The following is a 22,389-nucleotide window of genomic DNA, read 5'->3' as shown; positions in this document are numbered from 1 at the left end:
ATTGATTGCAGTGCCACATTAATTTTAAAACCTGTAACTTTTGAAATGTAGGCCGTATAAAGTCTGGGTCAGACGAGGACATAAAAAGAGGGTTATAATCTTTATGCGCTATCTGTCGCCGCGCTCCTATTGGTTGCCCTCATTCCACGTCCCTCCCTGCAGTCTGATAATTGGTCAGATCTCAACCTTTTTTTTCCGGGCGGAAAAAGAAGTCGCGCTCTGATTGGATGATCCGTCTGTCTGGTAGTTGGATTTGTAAAAACGGATACATTTGCGGGTGGTTGTAGGGCGCCGTCCGGCATGTCTTGTTTACAACAAAGACGGAATACTGTCTTGTGGTCCAGCTAAACCTTTCAGGTACGTTTATTTTATGTCGTGTAACTGGAACGACTGTATGAAACTACCAGGAAAACTAAGGATACACCCAGTTACCTCAGTAATAAAATGGTTTGTAGCTATGACAGTTCCCGGCTACGGCTATTCCCAAGTGTTACACACTGTATGAATATCAGCGCCAGCCAAACCTTGTAGTGTTGATAAATTTTACAACAAATGTGCTTTTCAGTTCAGCAGGCAGTGATTTCACGGTAGCCATTGTCTGTAATATGTCAACAGGGGTTAGTGTCTTCTTACCTGAGGATTCAATACGAAACTGTGTTTTTCCAGGAAGTAGACCGCGCTCAGTTACGCTGCACACATTGAATTGAACACATTGATTGACCTGTGTTGGTATTTCATTAGCAACGAACCTTTCCAAGCTTTCCTCTTTACCACGTTGTTATCTCTGCTGGTTATCAGGTTATTAGATACAGGTTAGCTTTTTTCTGACAGTAGTGCAAATGAACGAGTACTGCCAGCGTCAATACTCTTATTTGTACTCTTTATTTATTAGAAAGGACGCATTCTCAGTTTATACGAATGGCGTCTTGGAACAAAAGCCTTGTCTTTCATGAGATTCTTTGATGTAACTAAAGACTGATCTTTCATACTTTTTGCATTCATGTATGAGGTCACGTTCTTATTTACTAAGTATTTGTTACTATTTTTAATTGCAGAGTAAACTTCCACCCCTGAGTTTGGGAAAGTAAGTGAAGGCTCATTTTTAATATCCATTTCTGCTGTGCTTTTGTACTGATATGACATATTGCATGTCTGTTGTTATTTACAGAGAAGACCAGACAAGGAGAAAGATAAAGTGTGTGTGAAAGAGAGAGAGAGCAAGGGGATGTTGACTTATCCCTCTGACTCGCTCCCTCAGATAGTTTGTCCAATGGATGATGCTATTCCCCCAAACCCTTTCTGTAGTGCATCTCCCCACAGTGAACCTTCACCGTCTCTCCTCTCCCTTTCCTCCATCACTCCCAGGTATAGTTGTCCTTGCACCTTTTGTTTTCTTTTGCTGTTGGTGGATTTCCCCCCTGTTGCTTTATGATGCATTGTTTTTCTCAGTGGGTGTAGGATTTAATTTTTTTTTTAATTTACAGAAAATACTTTTAGGCTAAATTAACTCTAGTGGCCAAATGGACACATCTAGTCGTAATCTGTGTTGCATATTAGCTAAGTTATTTTTTTATTATTTACATGTTCACAGCTGTGCAAATGATGGACTATCTTCTGGACACAGAAGGAGCAGTCGCATTCAAGGGATCACAGATCAGAGTCCTCAAAAGAGTAACACAGACAGCCAAGCTGTTTTGCAACCATCCAAGCAAAGTCGGTCCCCCACAAAGAGACAAGGAGAAAGTGGGACTATGGTAAGAATTAAAAAAGCTATTGGCTCTCTTATAATTTAAAAAAAAGAAAAGTCTTTTAATCCACAGTCTCTCTGATTTATAGGTGTCACAGTCTAAGCGGCAGAAGGTTGAAAGAACAGAAGAGAAAGAAAGCAAGGTCAGTTTCACATTCTTGATATTGCATATTCTCACACAACATGACCCTGTATAAGAGAGATTGAGTGACAGCCTGAGTGTATGCCGATCAGGATGTTTTTCATCTCATTAATCTGTCAGTGTCTAATCCCTGTGCAGAAGCTGTATCGTAGTGTTATGTATGGCAATAATGGAGACCTGTACAGTTAATGGGGTGTGAGGGTTAATTGAGTGATTTAATCCTCCTTCACGGTCTGCTGCATCTGACACAGACAAGCAATCAAGTGGCTCAGTTTGACCTGTTAACACACAGACTGTATATATTACAGAAAACAATGTATCTTCATTGTCTTCCGTACAGTAGTCAATCATTTCTTGTGTTTCAAAAAATAAATACCCAAAATGGCAATCACATACATTGTAGTAAATTTAGATTGTGTTATTTTAGAAAAGTTCAGCTTCTACTTTAACTTGTTTATTGTTTGTATTTGTTTTACAGGATGGATTGGATATTCATTTTACAGCAGAGCACCAAAATAAGTGAGTCTGATAACTGCTTTTGTGACTACAGAAAGGGTAAAAAAAGTAAATACATAATGTTGAAATTCCCAGTGACATAGTTTATTTTTAGAATATTATATATTTATGGACAGTTTTTTTAATGACACATCTTTTCCTTTGTCTTTATCCAAAAGTCACTTTTTTTCTTTGTCTATGTTGTAGGCACATGGACCAGGGAAGCCCATGGAAGAAACTAAATGGCTCTCCTGAAGAAAATGTAGTTGAACCACTTACTGAAAACACTGCCGAGAATCTTGATGCTGATAAATCTGACATGGATACATGTGAGGATTTGGCTGGACAGTCACTTAATAATGCTTCTCAAAAGGGATGGGTGATCGGCCCACTGTTTCAGTCATTCAAGTCCAAGATGGCCAGTTTTACAGAGATCGTCATGAGTCCAGTTAAACTCTTCAAAACCAATCATCCTCTACCATCCACAGAAGATTCCGACAATGACTTTGAGCTAGAGGCAGATGGAGCGACTGGTGTTGAACAGTCAGAGGCAAACACTGCTAATCCAGAAGGACAAACCGAGGACAAGAATGAGAATATGGAATTTAATCAGCAGAGGCTCACAGACACAGGAACTGCTGTTCCCAGATTTTCTAAAAAATTAGAGTTTGACATGGACTTGTCAACACACAGCTCTGAAGAGAAAAGCACATCTGATTTTGTGCCTTTGCCTGCAAGTCTCTTACCACACAATCCCAGCATGGATTCTGAGAACGTTCCACAATCTGGCGTGTCTTTTACCAGGTCGCCTGTCTTGTTGCGATCCTCTGCTAATATAAGTGCCTCAAATGAATCCAAGTTAAGAATACCCAGTGCTGTAGACCTGAAAGCCCAACCAAAACCACCGACTAGAAAACGTGCAGGGAATCGATCTGAATTAAAGAGGGTGAACTCTAAAGACAAAAAAGAAGAGCTCAAACCAGAGGTCAATGACATTCAGCTTTCTCAGCAGAACTCTGCTCAATCAAACAGTGTTGATACAGTCGACACTCATAAAGCACATTTTTCGTCTTCCTCAGTATGTTACACTGAACCTGAAGCAGTCTGTGATACTGGGATCATAGTGAGTTGCAACCTGGTTCAACAAAGCCTCCAAAATAACCCAAATGACGGTGCTAATAAAAGAACCCTGAAGCCCACTTTGGGTACACGGCAGCTGGAGTGTCAGCTAAACACAGAAGCATGTTCAGTTACAGGTCTTGGGAGAGCAAAGAGGGGCCAGAAGCTGAGCAGTAATACCCAAGACTCTGTTAACAGGAAAAGACTAAAAGAAGTTTGTACAGATGATATGAACAATTCAGCATTAAACAAGGCTTCTGATGGCGCCATACAGAAAGGGCGAAGACCTCCAAGGAAGGAAGTTGCATTAATAAATACAACTGCAGATAGAGATGAAACTCTGAAGCCAGCAAGAAAAAGACAGGCAGTGTCAACAAAAACAAACAGGAAAGGAAAAGGTGAACAAGAAATGCTTCCTACAATAAATGAAGTAGTGTTACAAATGCAGGCTGAAGGTGCTCCTGATGCCATGCTTATTTGCTCGCTGGATAAAAGCAGTGGTGTGTCAGACAACAACCAAAAAGGCAGCAACAGTCTAGCCAAGCCCACGGGTTCATCCAGAAGACAGAAGACAAGGAAAGCTCCTGTAAACATCAATAACAGTATGGATCTGGAAACCACTGTGGCTGTAACCTCTCCAAAACAAAGTATGGAGGAGCCTTTATCTGAATTTCTTGTCTGTCCTGACATAAAACAGCTACATATAACAGAGAGGTGCAGTAATCTTAATAAGAAGCCGCTGAAACGGAAATCACCAAAACAAGCAGGTTCAACAGACTGCACTTTGGGGTCTACCTCATCACTGCTATCAGCTGAGTCATTAGAACTCTCAAGTACAGACTTTATTACCTATCAGTATGTCCAAAAAGAAGACGACCTCTCTCGGATGAGCAAGCCGTCCAAGAGACCAAAAAAGGGTCTTAGAAGTCAATCATCTGTGCCCAGTGAGACTCCAGTAACAAAACAAACAATCAACTGTCATTTTATAACCAAAGAATGCCAGTCAGAAGAAGTCAAGAGTAAAATCTCCACAGACCCGGTATATTTTGAAATGACAGTTTTGGAAAATGATCCTGAAGCTGTCTTTTCTCCCTCTGAACTTCACGTGGACTCAAATGTACAGTTAACTAGTACACATCTTACTGAATGGAACGAAAAGAGCGGTGCTTCTATGTCCGACAAAATCCTTTCCACAAATTCTGAAGGTGATACCAATGGTAGCAACTTTCTTGCTAGACCAAGGTCTAGTGCAAAAAGAGTTAAAGTTAGGCCAAGAAGAGCAAATGATCCAAGGAGAAAATGCAGGGTTTTACATAGTAGATCACGTAAAGGTGAGGAAGAGACAAAATCCATCACTATGGAGGACGCAGATGTGGCTGCTCCTGCCAGGCACTCATCAGAAAAGGGCTTTTCAAGGCACCTTTTGCGCAGCTATTCATGCCCAGAGATCCCGTCCCTCCATTCCCACGACACACCCTGGAATTCTCTGCATTCACCACATCACAGCCGGACATATGCATCACACCAACAGCATCCTTCACACAGCCCTGTTGTGTCACACACGCACAAATTTGTTCGGCGGGTTCGTCGACACACAGTCTGCAGTTTGGAGGTAGAAAGGGAGATCGCTCCTTTGTGTCTCAGAAAAGAGGTGTATCCATCCAGAAGATCTGCCTCGTACGACAGTGTTGCCCAGCACCTGTCTCCTAGTGTTGCACTTTCCCCCACTACTTCCCTCTCATTTTTTGCTTCATGCTTTCTTTCAAGTCCCCTGGCTTTCCTTTCCAAAAAGGCTGACAGTAGAGGAGCTACTGACAGCCCCAGCACTTCCAGTCATGTGTCCTCTCCTACTTCTGCCTCATTGTGTTTCACATGGCAGCCTTCAGGATTTCTCCCAAGAACTGACTGCTCAGGTGCTACACTGGATTCTAGTAACAGGTAATGCTTTTTTAAAAATCTGTTCAATGCAAATATTACCCACATGTGTCAAAGCCATCCTGACAATATGTTGTGGTTGCTTTGAAGTGGGAATCCATCAGAGTGTGACATTGAGAAGCGACCACAGAGTGAAGAGGAAGATGATGGTGAGGACACAAGCTCTTCCAGTCAGGAATTTGAAGACATTGGGTTAAGAGAGGAAAAGGCTCTGTCTGATTCTGAAATCAAGGTACATGCTGTTTTAAATTCAAAAACTGTAATGGGACTTCTTGTGCAGTCTGTGCATGTTATTTTTAGGGATGTCCCGATCTGATCATGTGATCGGATTACGTGATTTCACGCGCGCACACACACACACGCACGTTTTGCTGCAATGAGTGCCTTTATAGAGAATCCTGAAAGTATCGGATCGGGACTCGGTATCAGCAGATACTCAAAATCAAATGACTCGGACTCGAGGGCAAAAAAACCTGATCAGGACATCCCTAGTTATTTTGTTAGCACAACTCTTACAGTGTCTTTTTTTTCCACACTTGTTCTGTGGTCCTTGTGTCACAGCTGATACTTGAATGAAATATAATGAAATCTTTAAATCTCCTTCCTCTTTACAGGTGGTGCAGAAGCATGAAGAACGAGGAAAGGTGTCATCTATCAGAATTCGGAAAACTTTACCCAAACCTCAGAACAACCTGACGCCTATGGGCCTGCCCAAACCTATAAGGTTAGTGTGTGTGTGAGAGAAATCTATCACAAATAACTGTTTTGTTGTGGTTGTATACATTTGTTTTAGTTGCTGTGTGGACATTCCCTTGTTGCAGTAGTACATAAAGAGACATCATTCAGCACCATTTCCTTGACTCACAAGAAGTTCACATGAACTCTTGCATTATGTTGCTGAACACTGTTTCTGAATACAGAGTATCTAGAGGTTAATGTGGTTGTTGAAAGCACAATCAAACATGTGGCCCTCCTCATCATGTGAAAGTCACTCTGCCTCATGTCTGATCAGAGTAGGAAAATAGGACAAATTGTGTGGGGTCATGCTCCGACCTACCTATTGAATTCTCTCCAATCAATATTCAGCTTGATTATGACTGCAGTTGTTCTGTTACACCACAGGGTGAAAAAGAAGAAGTTTAGTCTGGAAGAAATTTACACCAACAAAAACTTCAGCAACCCTCCTGAAAGGTAAGATCACCATGGACAACTCTTTACAACATTTAGTGTTAAATGGGTCATGTACAGCTGGAGTGAGTGTAGTCTTTTGGATTTATGCTGTTTCTTTATTCTTATCACAGTGATTTGGCACTGATCTGATACTCTTATTAAGAATGTGGGATTTAAAACTTGTGAGGGAGCAGCATGTACACATTGCTGTGCGATAAAGTAACATTCGTTTGTCACCAGTCAATTTTACTCTGTGCCTTTTGTCCTATTACTCCAATCAAAATCTCTTAATATTGGCCAGTGTCAATGCACCTCATACTTTAACAAGTCTTAGATTATGCATGCATTTAGGATGCAACACACATAGGTTCATTGATATTATTGATTGTTATTGTAATCAGCTATTTGAGGATCACTTGTAGTACATTTTTCTTACCGCATCTGGTGCCTCTTTTTTCAGCCGCCTGGAAACCATATTTGAGGTGCCTCTCAGTCGCAAGAATGGTTCTGAGTCCTGGTTTGGGCAGAGACGTGTCAAGAGATTTTTGGAATTCCTAGACGTTGGCGAGGCTAGAAAACCGAAGAAGCCTCTTGTCGGAGTTGGAAAGGCAGGCATTCCATCTTCTAGGACAAGACGAGGTTTCTCTAAACACGAACCGTCCCTCAGCGTGCAGGACGTGGACTCACTGCTCTGTGCAAAACTTGATCAGCTGAATTTGTGGTTGATGCATGATCAGAGAGATGGTTAGCAGAGGAATGATGATTGTTTGGTAGGCATTAGAGGCAGAGTATTCTTTATGTAACTGTCTCAACATTCAGCATCTTCCAGCTGCTTTTTTCAGCACATGCTGTGTAGTTGCTATACTGGAAAATGTAGAAGAATGACATTTGAATTCTGAAGCAAGAATAGTGCATCATAGAGCAGTTAATGTTTTGACTCAGAAATTTGTCATAAACATTAGTGGTAACATGTGTTATGCATATGCACAGGGTGATTCTTTTTCATTTCTTTAGCAGTCAAACATTTGCGTCCGTTTCCATCTCATTTAGTGAAACTGTCTGGAAAGTTGTTTTTTTTTTTATATATAAACACTTGTTCATCGTGGTTTAAATCATTAACGTACCCAGTTTTTAACCGACCCACATGACTTCCCCACAGCTTCTCACAAGATTGAGAATGTATCTTCTGTTTTTTTTTTAAGAAAGCGGCGTCACATTACTAGCAGTGGTCGATCTGCAGCGTTATTAGTTGTTTGTTTAAAATGGCAGCTATTTTTTACAAAATGCTGAAATATAACTTTTAAATGTGCCAGTAAGAGATTTGTATGCGCTGTAACACATTTCTCAGCCAAGTTTCTGTCCACAAAGTTAATGTACAATCCAAACTGCTTGAACTGTGTAAATCAATTTGCTCAGCTCAGAGCGGAACCTCTCCAAGTCTTTCAGTTGTTTCTTTTTTTATGAATGTGGTGAAAAAAATAATAAAACCTAACGGAGCATTTATAATTCAGAGTAGAAGTGTCCACTGCTGTTTTTGTTATATATATATTTTTTTCTGTAATTACCCGTGGTTCTCTCTGGATTGTTTTGTGGTGTTTATACTTGTGTACTTGTAAAGCTGCCTATGTATGTATTTTGTTTTTTACCATGTAAATGATATTGCCTTAACTGTAAAATGTGTTTATATAGATGTTTTCTAGGCACATTTGTATTTTTTTTTATGAGGCCATGTCAGTTTTCTTTACACAGCTTGGACAACAAAAGTATTCATTTTATTATAAAATCCATGCCTTTATGTGTAAATAAAAGTACAACGGATGAATACATTTGCATTTATAAAGCAAAAATGGTAACAATGCAATAATGCCAAGATAAATGTTGGTACAAGTACACAGGAAGTCCCTTTGTTCTGTTAAAGCACCGCTATGTCAGTTTATTTACAGTAGAGGCCCAGTCCTGGATAAATACGTTTATATATGGCTACATATTAAATTCACAGATCTACTAATTTATTCAATATGTTGTGTTTGCAATTATAAACATTGACTGTCATAATGGCAGACACAGCGAGGACTGGGTCATTGTGAGCTTGTTAATATATAATGTATATGTGTGTTGTAGTTTCAAACTATAGGCAATGCTGGATTTTATACGTTGATTTACATTTGGATTTGTCCACACGTGCATATATTAAATAAATATTACATCCTATAAAAACATGTAAAAGATTCTTTTTAATACCATGTTAGACTGTTGTTCAATAGGACAGCAGTCTCTAAGTCCCATGTAACTTCCAGTTAGTCCTCGCTCAGCAGCATGATCTTCTGTCTGTTTCCATGAACATCCAAAGTCTGAAGAGCCATTCAAAAATTGATCAGTCTATTAAAGTGATAAGATATGACATCAGGCCGATTAGCAGGGGTATCGCCACCAGGATGGAAACCCACGTAACGATGGAGATTGTGCCATATTTTCTTGCCCGCAGTGTCAGCTTTTTAGCCGTCTCTGGGTCTGTCGTCATCTCAGCCTGTTGCAGAATAGGTCGCAAAAAATATAACAGATTAAGGGTTAAAAAAATAAAAACACTTACAAATTATTTACAATACATCTCTAAGATATGCATTAATTAACTGCTAATTTTGCTTGGATTAATATTAGTACTTTTATTCTGGTGATTGTGGTATGTGGTTATTTAATATGAATGTAGGTGATGGAGAGCTAAATCAAGAGGCTAGATGATGCACATAGGCATCCATAGCCCAGTTTTGTGAGATAATATAAGGCTACATTACTTTATGTTAATCAAAGTTCATATAGCATGCTGTAAACTGCAGCTCTTATGCTTTTATCTAGTGTTGCTGACCCTCTCCTACAGCTCAGCATCCACAAGGACAGAAGTTAGTATGAATATCTTACTGTGTTCTCCTGTGTATTTTGCTTGTGACTATACGAGTTTAAACTACCTTGACTGAATCTGTCAGAGCTTTGATTCCGATGCAGGAGCAGCCGCAGACGATGCTCCAGATGGCCAGATTCCTGTAGTGTCTGGCGTTGCAGCAGCATGTCCCACTTTCTGCAGCGCTGCTGATCATCCGATTGCCAGACACCTCACCTGACCCAGGTATGGGATTCAGAGGGATCTCTTCATCCACTGCTATGGCTGTCTGAGGTGACCTTGACATCTCTATAAAGAACGACATCCGGTTCAGAAAGGTTGGCCCCAGGACAAGTTAAAGTACGCTAAACAGTTTTATGATTTGTTGGCTCATTGCAGTTATCCCACCCAATGTGATTGTTTGCTCCTAAGATAAAGGGAGTTTTAAAGAACAGGTTTCACTCGTTCAGTAAATATTTATTTAACTAAAATGAGTTTACTGCTGTGGTCACATCTAAGAATGTCACTTATGTACCTGTAGATGTGTGTAAACATCAATCAGAGAGTGTAGTATCATGCTGCATGATAACACACCTGTCCAAGTGTCATCTGGGTGCTAACATTTAGCCAAAGTAAGCTTTACACTGATCTCATCTTGTTCATGTGACAAATTCTGTTACTTAGGGTTTTTCCAATTTGCCCATGTGACCGCTGGATAGCTTTGAACTCAGTTATAGTTCCCAACAACACCGGTACATTTTTTAAAGGCTTCTACAAGTCTTAACAAGTTTAACAGAGGCAAAAAGTATCCTCTGAAATGTATAACATGGAGAGCTGTGTTATCTTTTCACTGGAAAAAGGTTGAAAAACTTGTATGATTACATGCCAGCTTCCTGCTCGCCTGGAAGCTGGCATGGCACAATGAAAACATGAAATGTAACTATTGTAATCTCTGATTTGATCAAAGAGCGGCACACACTCACCAACACACTCTGTGTTTCTAGGGATATGTATCAGAAGTGGTTGGACTCAGTTCAGCGTGTAGTGTTACACAGGCCTGTGAATCATTTGTGAGAAGCAAGGAAATTCTAGTTCTAGAAATATAAGCTAATTACACATTTCTGTTCAAAAGCTGCTTTAAATGTTGAACTGGAGTACAAACCTGGTCAGATTCCAAAAGACCCCGTCCAGAATCCGCTTCTCAATCTGAGTTCAGTGAAGCAGAGTATGTCCAGATTGTTACTGATGTGAATGCCTGAATGAGATTTCTAGTAGATACACTGAGGTCTCGTCTTGAGTTTAAGATGAAAAACAGCCAGCGGTCTGAGGCTCTTAGCTTTAAATATGAAAGCTTCCACCTGAGGGGATCCACACACTGCTGTGACTGCAGCGGGACTACAGCACCTATCCCCGTCAACGCCTGCTGAGAAATAAGTTACAGAAGGACAGGAGGCAGAAACTGAAGTGAAACTGTGAAACCTCCACGCCCATTTGCTGTGCCTTCATTTTTTCTCTCGTCCTACTGCCAATCCCCCTCTCTCTCTCTCTCTCTCTCTCTTTCTCTGTTGTAGTTACATTAGTTCTCATATTCCACTCTTTGTGTTTGCTTGTTCCACTTTGTCTGTCTCAGCAGTGATAGACTCTGTGTAGTTTTACAGCATGTCTCCTTCCCAGCACCACATTCCAGGGGAAAGGTGTGTCTCGCTGTGGGGTGAAACAGACATTTGACCTTATTTACCTTCAGAGTAAACACTTCTGATGCTTTTGTCTGTTGTCTTTTATTTCATTCATCACAACAGAAACATCTAATATCACTTCAACGTTCATGGTGCACACATTCTATCCCTCTGCACTCTGACCCAGAGATAAGACATACATACTTCCTTTGACTCAGTGGCTGATGACTACCTGAATGCATTTTTTCAGAGCGGACACCACCCACACACACACACACGCCTATTCCCTCAGGGTGAGGAGAGGATCTACTGGGGTTTTTTTATTTAATTGATGTGACTCAGGCTACCTGGAACTGCATTTGATTGTTATATATTATTATACATATACCATAGAAACTCTGGTACAGCTTCAGTGTAATAAACATTGTCTCTAGATAGTCATGAATGGTCAAAGCTTGTTTTTATTTGTGATTTAGCATTCTGATCAGGATGACACCTGAGCCAGCATGACAATAGAAGGAGGAGAAGAATATGGTGAAGATTTGAAGGAAATGTAAAACCAATAAATTAAGATTAGGATTAAGATTAAGAAAATCTTTGTTTGCCCCACAATGGGGAAATTGTAGCAGTAAAAATAAGATAAGATAAAAATAATATAGGTAAACAACCATAAAATATACAATGGAGTTATGATGGATTACATAGATATATATTGTAACAGTTAGATACTGTATGGCACAGATGAGTGGAAGTAGAGGCAGTTCCAGAGCTACGTACTAAGTACTGTATAATAGGGTAAGGTGTGGGAATATTGCACAAGATCAGGAGTGTTCATTGTACAGTCTCACAGCAGCAGGAAGAGAAGACTTTCTGAATCTCCCCTTCACACGCCAAGAATGGAGCAGCCTGTCACTGAAGCTCTCCAGTGCCAACAGGGCATCCTGCAGGGGGTGAGACTCATGGATGTCCAGCATGGATGTCAGTTTTGCCAGGACCCTCCTGTCACACACCTCCCGCACTGTGTCCAGAGAACAACTCAGGACAGAGCTGGTCTTCCTGGTGGCTTTATCCAGCTTCTTCCTCTCCCTCACAGTGATGCTGCTGTTCCATCAGACCAGCAGGATGACTGATGGCACCACAGAGTCGTAGAAGGTCTTGTTACATCTTCCAAAAGATGTTGGACATGGAAATAAAATTAAATGTGTGCTTTTGGAAGAACTGATTGCAGCTTCCATCTTTCTTTGACTATATGGATTGGATCAAATTCATAAGTTTGTGATTAGAGTGTGCAGGTAATTTATGTAGAAAATGTAAATAAATGTGTTGGAAAAATCACTTGAATGTTAATAAAATATAGTCAATGGAAAACATTTAAGTACTTTAAGTAATAGCTGGACACAAGTTCGGCACAGAAGTGTTTGGTATTCATTAACATGGAGTAGTATGTAGGCATCATGACCCTTCTGGGGTTCCGTAATGCCTTGTTCGCTAAACTCATAATTCACCAATCAGAAAACCAGAATCTGTGTGGGCGGAAAAAACCCGGAACTGCGACGAAGAAAAACAATACGAGAAGATGACACGTCGGCTGTGTATTGCATGTTTTATATACACAGAATGAGCTGTAATTAAATGTATTTCTGTGGTTGTTCAGACGTTAGCGTCGCTCCGTTTGTTATTATCGTCAACAGCTTCTGACGGTCTGAAGGAAATGGAAGAAGAGGCAGGTGTGCTTTTGGCCACAGAGAGATATGGCAGTGCAGAATCCTGGAAGTATTTGGCAAAGGATGGAGTGATGGAGAGGAAGAGAGGTGGAAGTGAAGGTGGAACAAGAGGGAACTCTGTGATTGGAGTGTTTAAAGTAAGCATTTCCTTGTAGCTTCAGTGACTGTCCATGCACCCCATGAGCCTTACACTTTCAAGTTTTGTTTTAGAGTGTTTTCCTGCCTCAAGGATACCCCGAGAGCGTCAGTGAGGATTACCTGCAGTACCAGTTTTGGGATACTATGCAGGTACAGCAGAAGATGCAGCTAGCCCTAATTGTTATTATAACTTTCTACTTGAGACTAACTGTGTTTTCTTTCTCTCTCAGGCTTTCTCCAGCTCCCTCTCAGGAACTCTCGCCACTCAGGCCTCTCTCAAAGGTGTCGGTGTTGGAAACCAAGAGGCGACTGTAGCTGCAGCCACAGTTACCTGGTTATTGAGAGGTGGATTCTACATACATGAAGTCAGTCATCCACCGTTTATCCCTGATGGTCTTTAACTAACTTCCAAATTATTGCAGATGGAACTGGCATGTTGGGACGAATTCTGTTCGCCTGGCAAAAAGGGTGGGCTCACATTTCCCAACATGTTTGCAAGTGATGTAAAAATACTAAGAATGTGTTGATGACTATGTCTATGCCTTTGTTGCAGGAGTAAGCTGGACTCTGAGGCCAAAAAATGGAGGCATGCAGCACTTTTGGATGACTTTTTTGTTGGTCTGGTCTTTACCACTGAAACAAACTGATCTCCTTTGTTGTGTTCCTCTTCAGGCTTTTTGCTGATGTTCTGAATGACATCGCCATGTTCATGGAAATATTGGCTCCTTTCTTCCCTGCTTGCTTTACCTTTATCGTGTGTACTGCGGGAGTATTCAAGGTAAAAATATCAACAAATTACAGTGTCGCTGTTACAGTGTACGTACCTGTAACCTGTATAACACATAAATTAAAGTGTTAACATTTCAACTATATGCAATAAAAAAGTAGAAAAACAGACTTAAACTTGACTGTGTTAGTTGTGTGTCATCTCTAGTCAATTGTTGGAGTCGCAGGTGGTGCAACCAGAGCTGCTCTGACTGTTCATCAGGCTCGGAGAGACAACATGGCTGACATTTCTGCTAAAGATGGCAGTCAGGTAACTGCATCAAACGGGCCTTTAAAAGAAAAACTATTGTCAACAGTTTTGGTGCCAAGGTTCATTTTTTTAATATGTGTTATTTAATGTTTTATAGGAGACTCTAGTGAACTTGGCTGGACTGCTGGTCAGCTTGATCCTCATCCCTCTTGTCACAGATAATCCGGTGTAAGCATACCTAACATACAGTAAAGAAATGATTGTAACCTTGTAGCTTCGGTCATGTCTGTAAATGTGTCCACCTTTTTCCTCTCAGATTGACCCTCGGCCTCTTCTTTCTTTTCACTGTCCTTCACCTCTTCGCCAACTACAAAGCTGTACGTTCAGTTGTCATGGAAACCTTCAACGAGGCACGACTCTCAATTGTGTTGCAGCAGTACCTCAGGGACAAACGAATCCTCAGTCCTCCAGAGGCCAATCAAAGAGAACCGGTTTTGTTGGGTAAGAGTTAGTTTTACTTGGCAACTTTTGCAGTGGCACTGATTTGTTTAATTATTTTATTTTCCCACAGACTTCAGGAAGACTGTGCCAATTAAACTTGGAGTGAGACTACAGGATGTTGTACAGAGGTATAGCCATACATATTCATTGCTAACGCACACTTTAAAGTCATCACTTTTCAATGTATTTCTGCTTATTTTCCAGCCCAGAGGAGCTTAATACAGCATTAAAGGAAACCAACATGCCTTACCTGTTAGGAATCAGAAACTGTACGTCACACCTATTTCACAGAACACCAGTGTTATAAGAGCCAAATACATTCTTTGAATGCTTTGCTAATGCTGTGTTATTTACAGGCTGTGTATGTGTTTGTCTCGGATCAGAAGCTTCAGTTAATCATGAAATCAGAGCGATGTGCCAGGCTGTGTGGCTTAGCAGCAAGATGTCCGCAGGAGAGCAAAGTGAGGTTTCTACTTGGCTTTGAGTAGTGTTTGAATATTGCACTTTCAACATGCTTGTTCATTTTTTTTCATACAGGTCACAAGCAAATGGTGCATGAGAGTCACAAGCTAATGGATACTATTTTCAACCCATTTCTCAAAGGTGAGCACCTGCTAAAGAGTTTTAACATGCAAATCATCTACTTAATACCCTATATATATTTTTATATATATATATAAACATGTTATTATGAATAAAACCTCCAGGTGCTGAAGCTGCAGGATGGGACATAAAACGAACTCTTCTGGACTGGGATGAGTGGAGAGTCGACTGGAAAATAAAAAGCAGCTAAAGAGCTATTTCTCATTGTTCTCATCAATTAAAAATGTTTTTTTAAGTTTGTCTAATATGATTTTTTTTCATTTGATGATTTTTAATCCAAACAAAATAGAGATTTGTGTGACTTGTTTTGGCTATTTTGTATTACAAGTTAAATGTGCCTGCCCTTCTACTCAAGGGGGCACTGTGACTCACAATCAATATTAGCAATTTGATACCACGAAGAAGAAGGGGCCAATTCACCGGAAGTAGCCTTTTTGATAGAATCGGAAAATGAACAAATTTGTTTTTGCGAATCGATTAGGTGAAGTAGTATTTGATGTTTAACATGTGCGAAAGTTCGACATAAGGTGCACAACGCAAATAATATAAATATATGGTTCTGTTGTTTTTGTGGACGTGTCAAATGTCTCACGTGACTAGTATTTTGAAAATCCTGAGCCGGATGTGACGTTGTATTGCTATTAGTGTGTTTGCTAGCTACTTTGTAGTTAGCTATAAAATAAGTTTTGCACTCAACCAGACAAACATTTAGCAATAAATGGGTCGACATAAATGTGCGTACAAATGCGAAAACACAAGCGATCCTAATGTGAAGTTCTTTAGGTAAGTGTTTAATATCGTTTTGTTTTTTTTAGATTAAACTATTGAACAGCTAGCTAGCAGATAAGCTAAGAAAACAAAGTCTCACCATGAATGCCATCAGCTTGCTACTGATGTGTGAAAAAGACCTAAACTAACACAACGAATTCAGTCGTTTTGTGTTACTTTAATATTTTAGTTATGTGTTTTTATTGTTGAGAATAGATAAATATACGGTACTAACTTTCAATTTGTTTTCAGTGTTGTCTTGTAATCCTGTAATTCTGTGTTTCCGTAGATTTCCCCTGTACAATCACCGACTCAAAAAATGGCTCATCAACATGAAGTGGCAGGACTGGACTCCCACTCGTTTCTCTGTGCTGTGCAGCAATCATTTCGAGGAACAGTATATCGACAGAAGGGGCAAATATGTGGCGCTAAAAAAAGATGCAGTCCCCACGATATTTCCCACCACAGACAAGGCACAAAGGAAGGTCTGTATGAGCTGCATATACTCAGTATCCACTGGTCATTTAAAACGTTCCATACCTTTAATATTGTCTTTGTGTAATAATCTGCTGAAATAAATGGATTGCACCTATGGTCACTGTGTCCCCAATGTAGGCTTCTATCAAACCAGGACCCAAAATACACAAGGTGAGGCCAATATGACACTAAACTGAGCATTGTCATGCTTTCTGTAGTCATACATTCTGTTTCCCAATTTAGTTTTGTTTCCCTGTGTTGTGCATTCAGGCATCTGCTGCTAAAACCCCAAAGAAGGATTCACCTCAGTCTGCAACAACCACTCCAACAACTGCAGCAAAGCACAGCACACAGCACACAGAACCCAGTCAGGCAGTACAAGTGAAACCCCGGTATGTTACTACACACAAGGAGGATTTGTCTCCAAGCCCTACTATCTTAAATCTGTACTAATAAAAACTTTCTATATCTAAAATATTAAAATATGAACGTCCTACTCTTACAGCAAGTGGATTTTCAGTCTTTTATTCAGTGCAGAATGATTTTGCTTGGCATACATTGTTTGCATGTCAAGTGCAAGGACCATATGTCAAGCACACTTTTTAGCTGGGATGTGATATTCCAAGTCTAACAATTAATTAAGAGGCTTCAAACTAAATGTTCATTCAGGCTGCTGTTGAAGTGCTTTCTGTCTTGTTAATGTTGTTTTGCAGCCAAGTGAATGACAAAATGTGTGAATCTTTTTCTAATTTTAGCATCAGAAAACAAAAGAAGTGTGACAGATGGAGGGTCATCGTTGATGAAGGCCTGATGAAGATCGACTCTTTTCCAAATTTCTTTCATGGAGATTACTGTGTGCCACAAGTAAGTGGTATAATGTACTAATACTACTCTTACTTTTAGAATAACTTATGGCAGTTGATATGACACGTTAACGTTTTGTTGTCTTTATTTTTCTTTCGTCTTGTCCTTTTTTCTTCTCCTGTATCAACAGAGTATTTATTGGGTTCCAGATGATAAGTTCAATGTAAGTTGTCATACATGATACAATTTGTCTTCTATGCTCAGATATTGTCAAGTATTTTAATCACATGCTCCTTTGTAACATTTTAACAGACAAAGGATAAAGACCCTGAAAACATGATCGAGGTACAGTTGATCTAATACAGCATGAATTTGTGACATAATTGCTGGAAGTGCAAACCAGACATGTTCTGCCCTGGCTGCAGGTGAATGAACCTTGGCAGTGGCTGGGTCTGGATGTCAGAGGACCACTGCCTCAAACGGTGAATGGACACAAATACATTCTGACACTGACTGACTACTATTCCAAATGGGTGGAGGCTGCGCCGATGGAGTCCTGCGACCCGTCATGTGTGGCGACGAACATCATGGACATCATTGCCCACTTTGGATACCCACTTGGAATTCTCTCCAGACTGCCTCAAGAAATAGTACACAAAGTGAGTGCGTTGGTGATTGAACTGCTCACATGTAAACTCGTATAAACATAAAAGGGCCTTACATAGATATCTGTGTGAATGTGTCCTCATGCCAGATCAACCGAGAACTGAAAGATAAGCTGAAGGTTACCTCCACTCTTGTGATTCATCATCAGCACACCGGCATGGCAGATATCACCACGCCACAGCTGATTGACAGGTCTGTATTTAGAGGTGAAGACGCATCAATAAAATCTTCAATGCTTTACATTAACTGTATGTGTCTACCCATCAGGATGGTAGGTGATCTCATAGAGCAGCATGCAGCAGACTGGGATGTCTACCTCCCCGCCAAAGTGTTTAGCCTGTGCTTCAAAGAGCATTCAGAGACCAAGGAGAGGCCTTTTTCTCTGCTGTGTTGTAATGGTGCAGAACCGGTCCAATCCCCAAGAGAAGTGACTGTAAGTGTTAATGTTTTTGCTAGCATGTCTTTATGTATATGTCAAAATGACCTTTTTATTCATACCTCTCTCTACTGCAGCATTCTTACAGCAAGATCCAGGAGAGGCGTTTTGTGATTAGATAGAATTTTCATCGGTGAGTATAAGATAAATTTTGTATTTATGCCATCATGGAAGCTCTGAAGCATTGTCCAGTCAGATGAAGTCAGCAAATGTGAACTCTAAATGTCATCGTTTTATTTTCAGGTTCCTTGAATTGATACTGGACCGGGCTTCATTTGCACACCAGAAAAGATATAAATATTTATATTTTCCTAACATGGAGACTGTATTATTGTATATTATTGCCAGAACTGCACAAAGGATTCTTGATGATTGGACCAGGATAAAGACTTCTAAAGTATAATAGATACAACATTGTTGTATTTGGTATTTCTTTGGTGTTCAAGAATCTGGGCTGGTACTAAATGGCTGGTGAGACTCATTTTTTTTTGGTCATGTAAAACATGTCATTAAACTTTATTTAAACAAGAATTTTGAATTTTGAAAAATAAACAATGTGCCAGCATAAATGTTGCATTTTGTCCGTCCCACATCATTTTATATTTAGGCCATGCGAATAGGATAAAAGCTAACAACTTGTGTGTGTATACAAGTGTGTGTGTGTGTGTATACAGACCTGCAGGACATGATGCACTCACAGCTGCTGTAGCTTCAGCTGTCTCACTCAAAGTGCTGACAAGATGAGGAGGTCCTCCCACACAAAAGGTCCAGTGACAAGTAACACCTGTTTGATACTTGGTGTGAGGCATGATGAAGGCCCAAAAGGCTTCCTTCAAAACTAACACTAATCCAGATTCTAGGCTGACAGTAAAGCTAAACTAAAATATAAATCATGAAAATATTACCTTTTTTCCACTGGTGTATACATTTCTGATCAGGTGTAAGATTATTCTAAGGAATAAGGAAAATGTAGTGTAGTTAATTTCTTACGGTATGATCTAGCTCAAACATTGTTAATCCTGGCGTGCGGAAACGATTTGGAATTAGAAATTTCTGAAAACAAGTTTGATAGAGCAGCATCTAATGAGCGTTTAAGACTAAAATGGAGTCTGTAGCTTGAAATTTGTAGGAGGAGATACATTTGGCAGATGTGGCAGACGTTGAAGGGCTCTCTCATAGACTCCCATGTTTTGACTTTGACCCGGAATGTCCTCTGTGAGTTGAACATTTTGATAGCTGAATGGCTGAAATCGGTCAATGTATGCTGAAGATACGCTGCGCCAAAAAACGTACGGAAGAATAAAAAAGAAGAAGAAAGGGGGTGAAGAACTTGCCTAGCAAGTAATCAAACTAAATATGTCGCTGGAGCTCAAACAGCCCCGCCTGCTGGTGGTTTTGAGGAGTTGCAGCTGTGGCTGTCAGACGCTGCTGTGAGCTCATAGTGGGCGCTGCGCTGTGGAGGCTTTTTTCAGTGTTCGGCTAACCGCAAGAAATGGTGAGTGAGTAAAACAAAAACAAAAGCTCGCAATGTAATGACTTGTTGACTAAACAAACATTGCCGTAGTTGATTAACGTACATTCTGTGGGTAGTAAAATGTCTGCTGTCAGTAGCTGAACCACGGTTGTCACAAAGCGACAATCCAAATTGCTGTTGTCTTTGTTTAGCTAACCCTCGCTAACATAGGTTAGCTTCTGTTATTGGGGCTAACGTCAACATAGCAGCTTACGGTCGCTCAATATTGGTTACAGCGATTATGTTAACGACAGGTTTAGCGCAGAGGGGTCCGGACAAAGAATATATGGATTAGGTATGTTTGACATTAGTGACAAATAAACCAATAAACTCTGATTGAGATTAAAGTAGACAAGTAGCCGCAAGGAAGCTAACTAGCTAAAGTTGTGAGTAGCTACTCTGCTAACGTTATCATGTGGGACACAAACAGATTAAAATGCTGTTATATAGGTCACTGTTAAAGTTGACCATTTTAGCATTAGGTGACTCGTAACACAAGTGTGTTGTTTGCTACTTTTTACCTGATAGATTTGGTAACCAGGTTATTGAGGAAGCTACTGTAGCTAATGTTAACAGTTGGTTGGTTCGGCTAACAGCTAAGGCATCCCATCATGACGACAGCTAGCAGCTGTACCATGGGTCTTTAACACTCTGCTAGGTGCAGAGATTGGTCCCCACTTCAGTGTTGCTGTCATTCAGCATAGCCTTATGTAACCTGGTTAGCATTTGAAGTTGGCACTCGTAGCGCTGTCCTCTAATTTACCAAACTGCAGTAGTTACTGTTAGCTACTTTATAGTCGTAAGGGGTCCTTGTACAACAGAACCGATTTTTCCGATGACTTGTATCTGACATGTTGCTCGTGTCTTAAAGGATTCTGTTTGGATATGGCAATTTCTACATGTTTTATGGAGACACGCAGTAATAAATTTTCTCCAAAATAATGATCTTTGAATCAGATACATGGATGCCAACTATAATTCACCATCCCTTTCTTGTTTTCTAGCTGAACATTTAACAAGTTGCCGAGTTTTTTTTTTAATTCTGATATGTGAAAAGCCTTAGTCTCATTTCCCCTCTCTCCTTGGTCATCTGATCTAACTTCAGGATGTGTTTCTAATGATCCGACGTCACAAGACGACCATCTTCACAGATGCCAAAGAGTCTACCACAGTCTATGAGTTAAAGCGCATTGTGGAAGGCATTTTAAAGAGGCCACCAGAAGAACAGAGGCTCTATAAGGTGAAATAACCCGGATCATACGATTTTCTCAGTTCCTTGTCAATGTGGAAATGTGCAGTTATTTATATATTGGCAGGACATTTCTTTAAAATTACTTAATTTCCTTTTGCTCTTATTCCTATTATCCCTACTCCAATACAGCAATAATTAAGTTCATGAATAAATAGTGTTTATTTAAATGTAAAAGCTGCAATAATAGTCAAATACCTGATAACAAAATGAATTTGTCGCTACTGGAAACTGAAAGATAGTTGTAGTCATTCTAGACTTAGACTCAGACTAAACCTTATTGATCCCTTTGGGATGAAGATGCAGCTGGCTTTACACTTCTTTTACTTACTTTACCATTTTTTTTTCTTCTTGTCCAGGATGATGTGCTGCTTAATGACAGTCAAACTCTTGGAAACTGTGGATTTACAAATCAAACGGCTCGACCTCAGGCTCCAGCGACAGTGGGATTAGCTTTTCGTCTGAGTGGTGAGTAGGTTATCCCTTCATGAACTTACAGCTTTTCTTGTTTGATCACAGTCTGTCTGTTCTGTTCATAGATGATTCATTCGAACAGCTGAGGATCGAGCCCTTCTCCACTCCGCCAGAGCTCCCTGACGTCATGAAGCCACAAGATTCAGGCAGCACAGCCAACGAGCAGGCCGTACAGTGAGGGGGGGACTCGGGGCGGGTAAAACCACAGGGCCAGGGTTGGAGGGGAGGGAGGGGGTTGAATTTGGGGAATTGATGCCTCAGTGGGTGAAGTTTTACCTTGCAACAAGCGACCTTCAGCTGGGCATAAACAATTACAAACATGGATTCCCCTTGTTGTAAATGTGAGGGTGCTTCAAAGTGTATTTGTTCTGATATGGGTGAACGCATGCTAGGTAAACTGATAATTTCACACAAGACCCTTCAGAGACACCTGACGGACTTGTCACGACACTGTCAGTCATCCATGGGATGGGTAAAGGCTGAACATTAAGAATTGTACCTCGTATTTAATGAATACTAGTCTTTATTTGGAGTAAGGCTGACGCTGCCCTGCTCGTGTTCTTTTATTTTGCTGGCTTTGTAAGTGGGAGTTGATAAGGTGTGACATTTTTAGGCTTTTTATGTTTGTGTGTTTCTTTATTAAACTATTACTAGGAATAAAATGTTTTTTGGTCTTTGGCCTGGATATGTGTCGCAACAACACCTAGGAGTTTGTGAATTTCGAAGATACGATCTGTATTTCAAGAATTTTTAAACAAACTTATCGGAAATAAAAACGGATTCTCTCACTGGGAGTTATATGGTATTAAGATGAATATTTCTTAGCAGCAGCAATCAACAATAAATGGTGATTATTGATTATTTTACTAACAGTTGGTCTTGTCCAACGTACGTTTGTAGC

At 40.3% G+C, this 22,389-nt stretch overlaps 4 protein-coding genes and 2 long non-coding RNA genes across 9 annotated transcripts; 4 read left to right on the top strand and 2 right to left on the bottom strand.

The window, feature by feature from the left end:
• Window positions 1–225: 225 nt before the first annotated feature.
• On the top strand, window positions 226–8,781 carry prr14 (proline rich 14). 2 transcript variants are annotated; one of them, XM_028412357.1, is made up of 11 exons: window positions 226–357; window positions 1,056–1,084; window positions 1,259–1,365; window positions 1,592–1,754; window positions 1,837–1,890; window positions 2,368–2,408; window positions 2,592–5,441; window positions 5,529–5,670; window positions 6,053–6,162; window positions 6,561–6,629; window positions 7,069–8,781. In XM_028412357.1, the coding sequence occupies exons 3-11, from the start codon at window positions 1,271–1,273 to the stop codon at window positions 7,355–7,357; spliced, it is 3,813 nt and encodes a 1,270-aa protein (XP_028268158.1). In that variant the 5' UTR covers window positions 226–357; window positions 1,056–1,084; window positions 1,259–1,270; the 3' UTR covers window positions 7,358–8,781. The 2 variants fall into 2 exon arrangements, with proteins under 2 accessions (XP_028268158.1, XP_028268157.1); XM_028412356.1 differs by having other exon boundaries at window positions 1,169–1,365.
• A 123-nt stretch (window positions 8,782–8,904) lies between these two features.
• LOC114440083 (uncharacterized) lies at window positions 8,905–10,900 on the bottom strand. The gene is made up of 3 exons (XR_003671095.1): window positions 10,646–10,900; window positions 9,572–9,792; window positions 8,905–9,135 (listed from the first exon to the last, which is right to left on the bottom strand). It is a non-coding gene; the product is annotated as an uncharacterized LOC114440083 (long non-coding RNA).
• A 1,797-nt stretch (window positions 10,901–12,697) lies between these two features.
• Window positions 12,698–15,341, top strand: rusf1 (RUS family member 1). Its single transcript, XM_028412068.1, has 14 exons — window positions 12,698–13,020; window positions 13,094–13,171; window positions 13,252–13,366; window positions 13,444–13,489; window positions 13,575–13,607; window positions 13,694–13,799; window positions 13,956–14,057; window positions 14,155–14,225; window positions 14,314–14,498; window positions 14,569–14,626; window positions 14,703–14,767; window positions 14,855–14,959; window positions 15,036–15,101; window positions 15,206–15,341. Exons 1-14 carry the CDS (start codon window positions 12,871–12,873, stop codon window positions 15,289–15,291), a joined length of 1,266 nt encoding a protein of 421 aa, XP_028267869.1. The 5' UTR covers window positions 12,698–12,870; the 3' UTR covers window positions 15,292–15,341.
• Window positions 15,342–15,727: 386 nt separating this feature from the next.
• LOC114440386 (uncharacterized) lies at window positions 15,728–18,783 on the top strand. Its single transcript, XM_028412813.1, has 12 exons — window positions 15,728–15,884; window positions 16,159–16,354; window positions 16,485–16,517; window positions 16,617–16,738; window positions 17,102–17,210; window positions 17,341–17,373; window positions 17,463–17,495; window positions 17,576–17,809; window positions 17,905–18,008; window positions 18,084–18,249; window positions 18,330–18,385; window positions 18,496–18,783. Exons 1-11 carry the CDS (start codon window positions 15,820–15,822, stop codon window positions 18,372–18,374), a joined length of 1,140 nt encoding a protein of 379 aa, XP_028268614.1. The 5' UTR covers window positions 15,728–15,819; the 3' UTR covers window positions 18,375–18,385; window positions 18,496–18,783.
• On the bottom strand, window positions 17,655–20,532 carry LOC114440388 (uncharacterized). Of its 3 annotated transcripts, none has more exons than XR_003671129.1 (5): window positions 20,287–20,532; window positions 19,158–19,203; window positions 18,929–19,036; window positions 17,872–18,010; window positions 17,655–17,785 (listed from the first exon to the last, which is right to left on the bottom strand). It is a non-coding gene; the product is annotated as an uncharacterized LOC114440388 (long non-coding RNA). The 3 variants fall into 3 exon arrangements; XR_003671131.1 differs by having other exon boundaries at window positions 17,673–17,789; XR_003671130.1 differs by lacking the exon at window positions 19,158–19,203.
• Window positions 19,609–22,282, top strand: elob (elongin B). The gene is made up of 4 exons (XM_028412814.1): window positions 19,609–19,747; window positions 20,871–21,005; window positions 21,374–21,482; window positions 21,554–22,282. The coding sequence occupies exons 1-4, from the start codon at window positions 19,745–19,747 to the stop codon at window positions 21,664–21,666; spliced, it is 360 nt and encodes a 119-aa protein (XP_028268615.1). The 5' UTR covers window positions 19,609–19,744; the 3' UTR covers window positions 21,667–22,282.
• Window positions 22,283–22,389: the final 107 nt, after the last annotated feature.

The sequence above is a fragment of the Parambassis ranga genome, chromosome 8, assembly GCF_900634625.1.
Source record: "Parambassis ranga chromosome 8, fParRan2.1, whole genome shotgun sequence".
Classification (NCBI taxonomy): Eukaryota; Metazoa; Chordata; class Actinopteri; family Ambassidae; genus Parambassis; species Parambassis ranga.
Note: the sequence above shows the minus strand (reverse complement) of the source record. Positions and strands in the feature narration are given on the sequence as shown.

Coding starts and splice junctions, on each gene's coding strand:
- prr14 (XM_028412356.1), top strand. CDS start 1,226: ATGTTGACTTATCCCTCTGACTCGCTCCCTCAGATAGTTTGTCCAATG. Junction 5,671..6,052: donor TGTCTGATTCTGAAATCAAG/GTACATGCTGTT, acceptor TCCTCTTTACAG/GTGGTGCAGAAGCATGAAGA. Junction 6,630..7,068: donor TTCAGCAACCCTCCTGAAAG/GTAAGATCACCA, acceptor CTCTTTTTTCAG/CCGCCTGGAAACCATATTTG.
- rusf1 (XM_028412068.1), top strand. CDS start 12,871: ATGGAAGAAGAGGCAGGTGTGCTTTTGGCCACAGAGAGATATGGCAGT. Junction 13,490..13,574: donor CTGTTCGCCTGGCAAAAAGG/GTGGGCTCACAT, acceptor CCTTTGTTGCAG/GAGTAAGCTGGACTCTGAGG. Junction 14,499..14,568: donor AAGAGAACCGGTTTTGTTGG/GTAAGAGTTAGT, acceptor ATTTTCCCACAG/ACTTCAGGAAGACTGTGCCA.
- LOC114440386 (XM_028412813.1), top strand. CDS start 15,820: ATGGGTCGACATAAATGTGCGTACAAATGCGAAAACACAAGCGATCCT. Junction 15,885..16,158: donor CCTAATGTGAAGTTCTTTAG/GTAAGTGTTTAA, acceptor GTGTTTCCGTAG/ATTTCCCCTGTACAATCACC. Junction 16,739..17,101: donor GCAGTACAAGTGAAACCCCG/GTATGTTACTAC, acceptor TTCTAATTTTAG/CATCAGAAAACAAAAGAAGT.
- elob (XM_028412814.1), top strand. Junction 21,006..21,373: donor AAGAACAGAGGCTCTATAAG/GTGAAATAACCC, acceptor CTTCTTGTCCAG/GATGATGTGCTGCTTAATGA. Junction 21,483..21,553: donor ATTAGCTTTTCGTCTGAGTG/GTGAGTAGGTTA, acceptor TTCTGTTCATAG/ATGATTCATTCGAACAGCTG.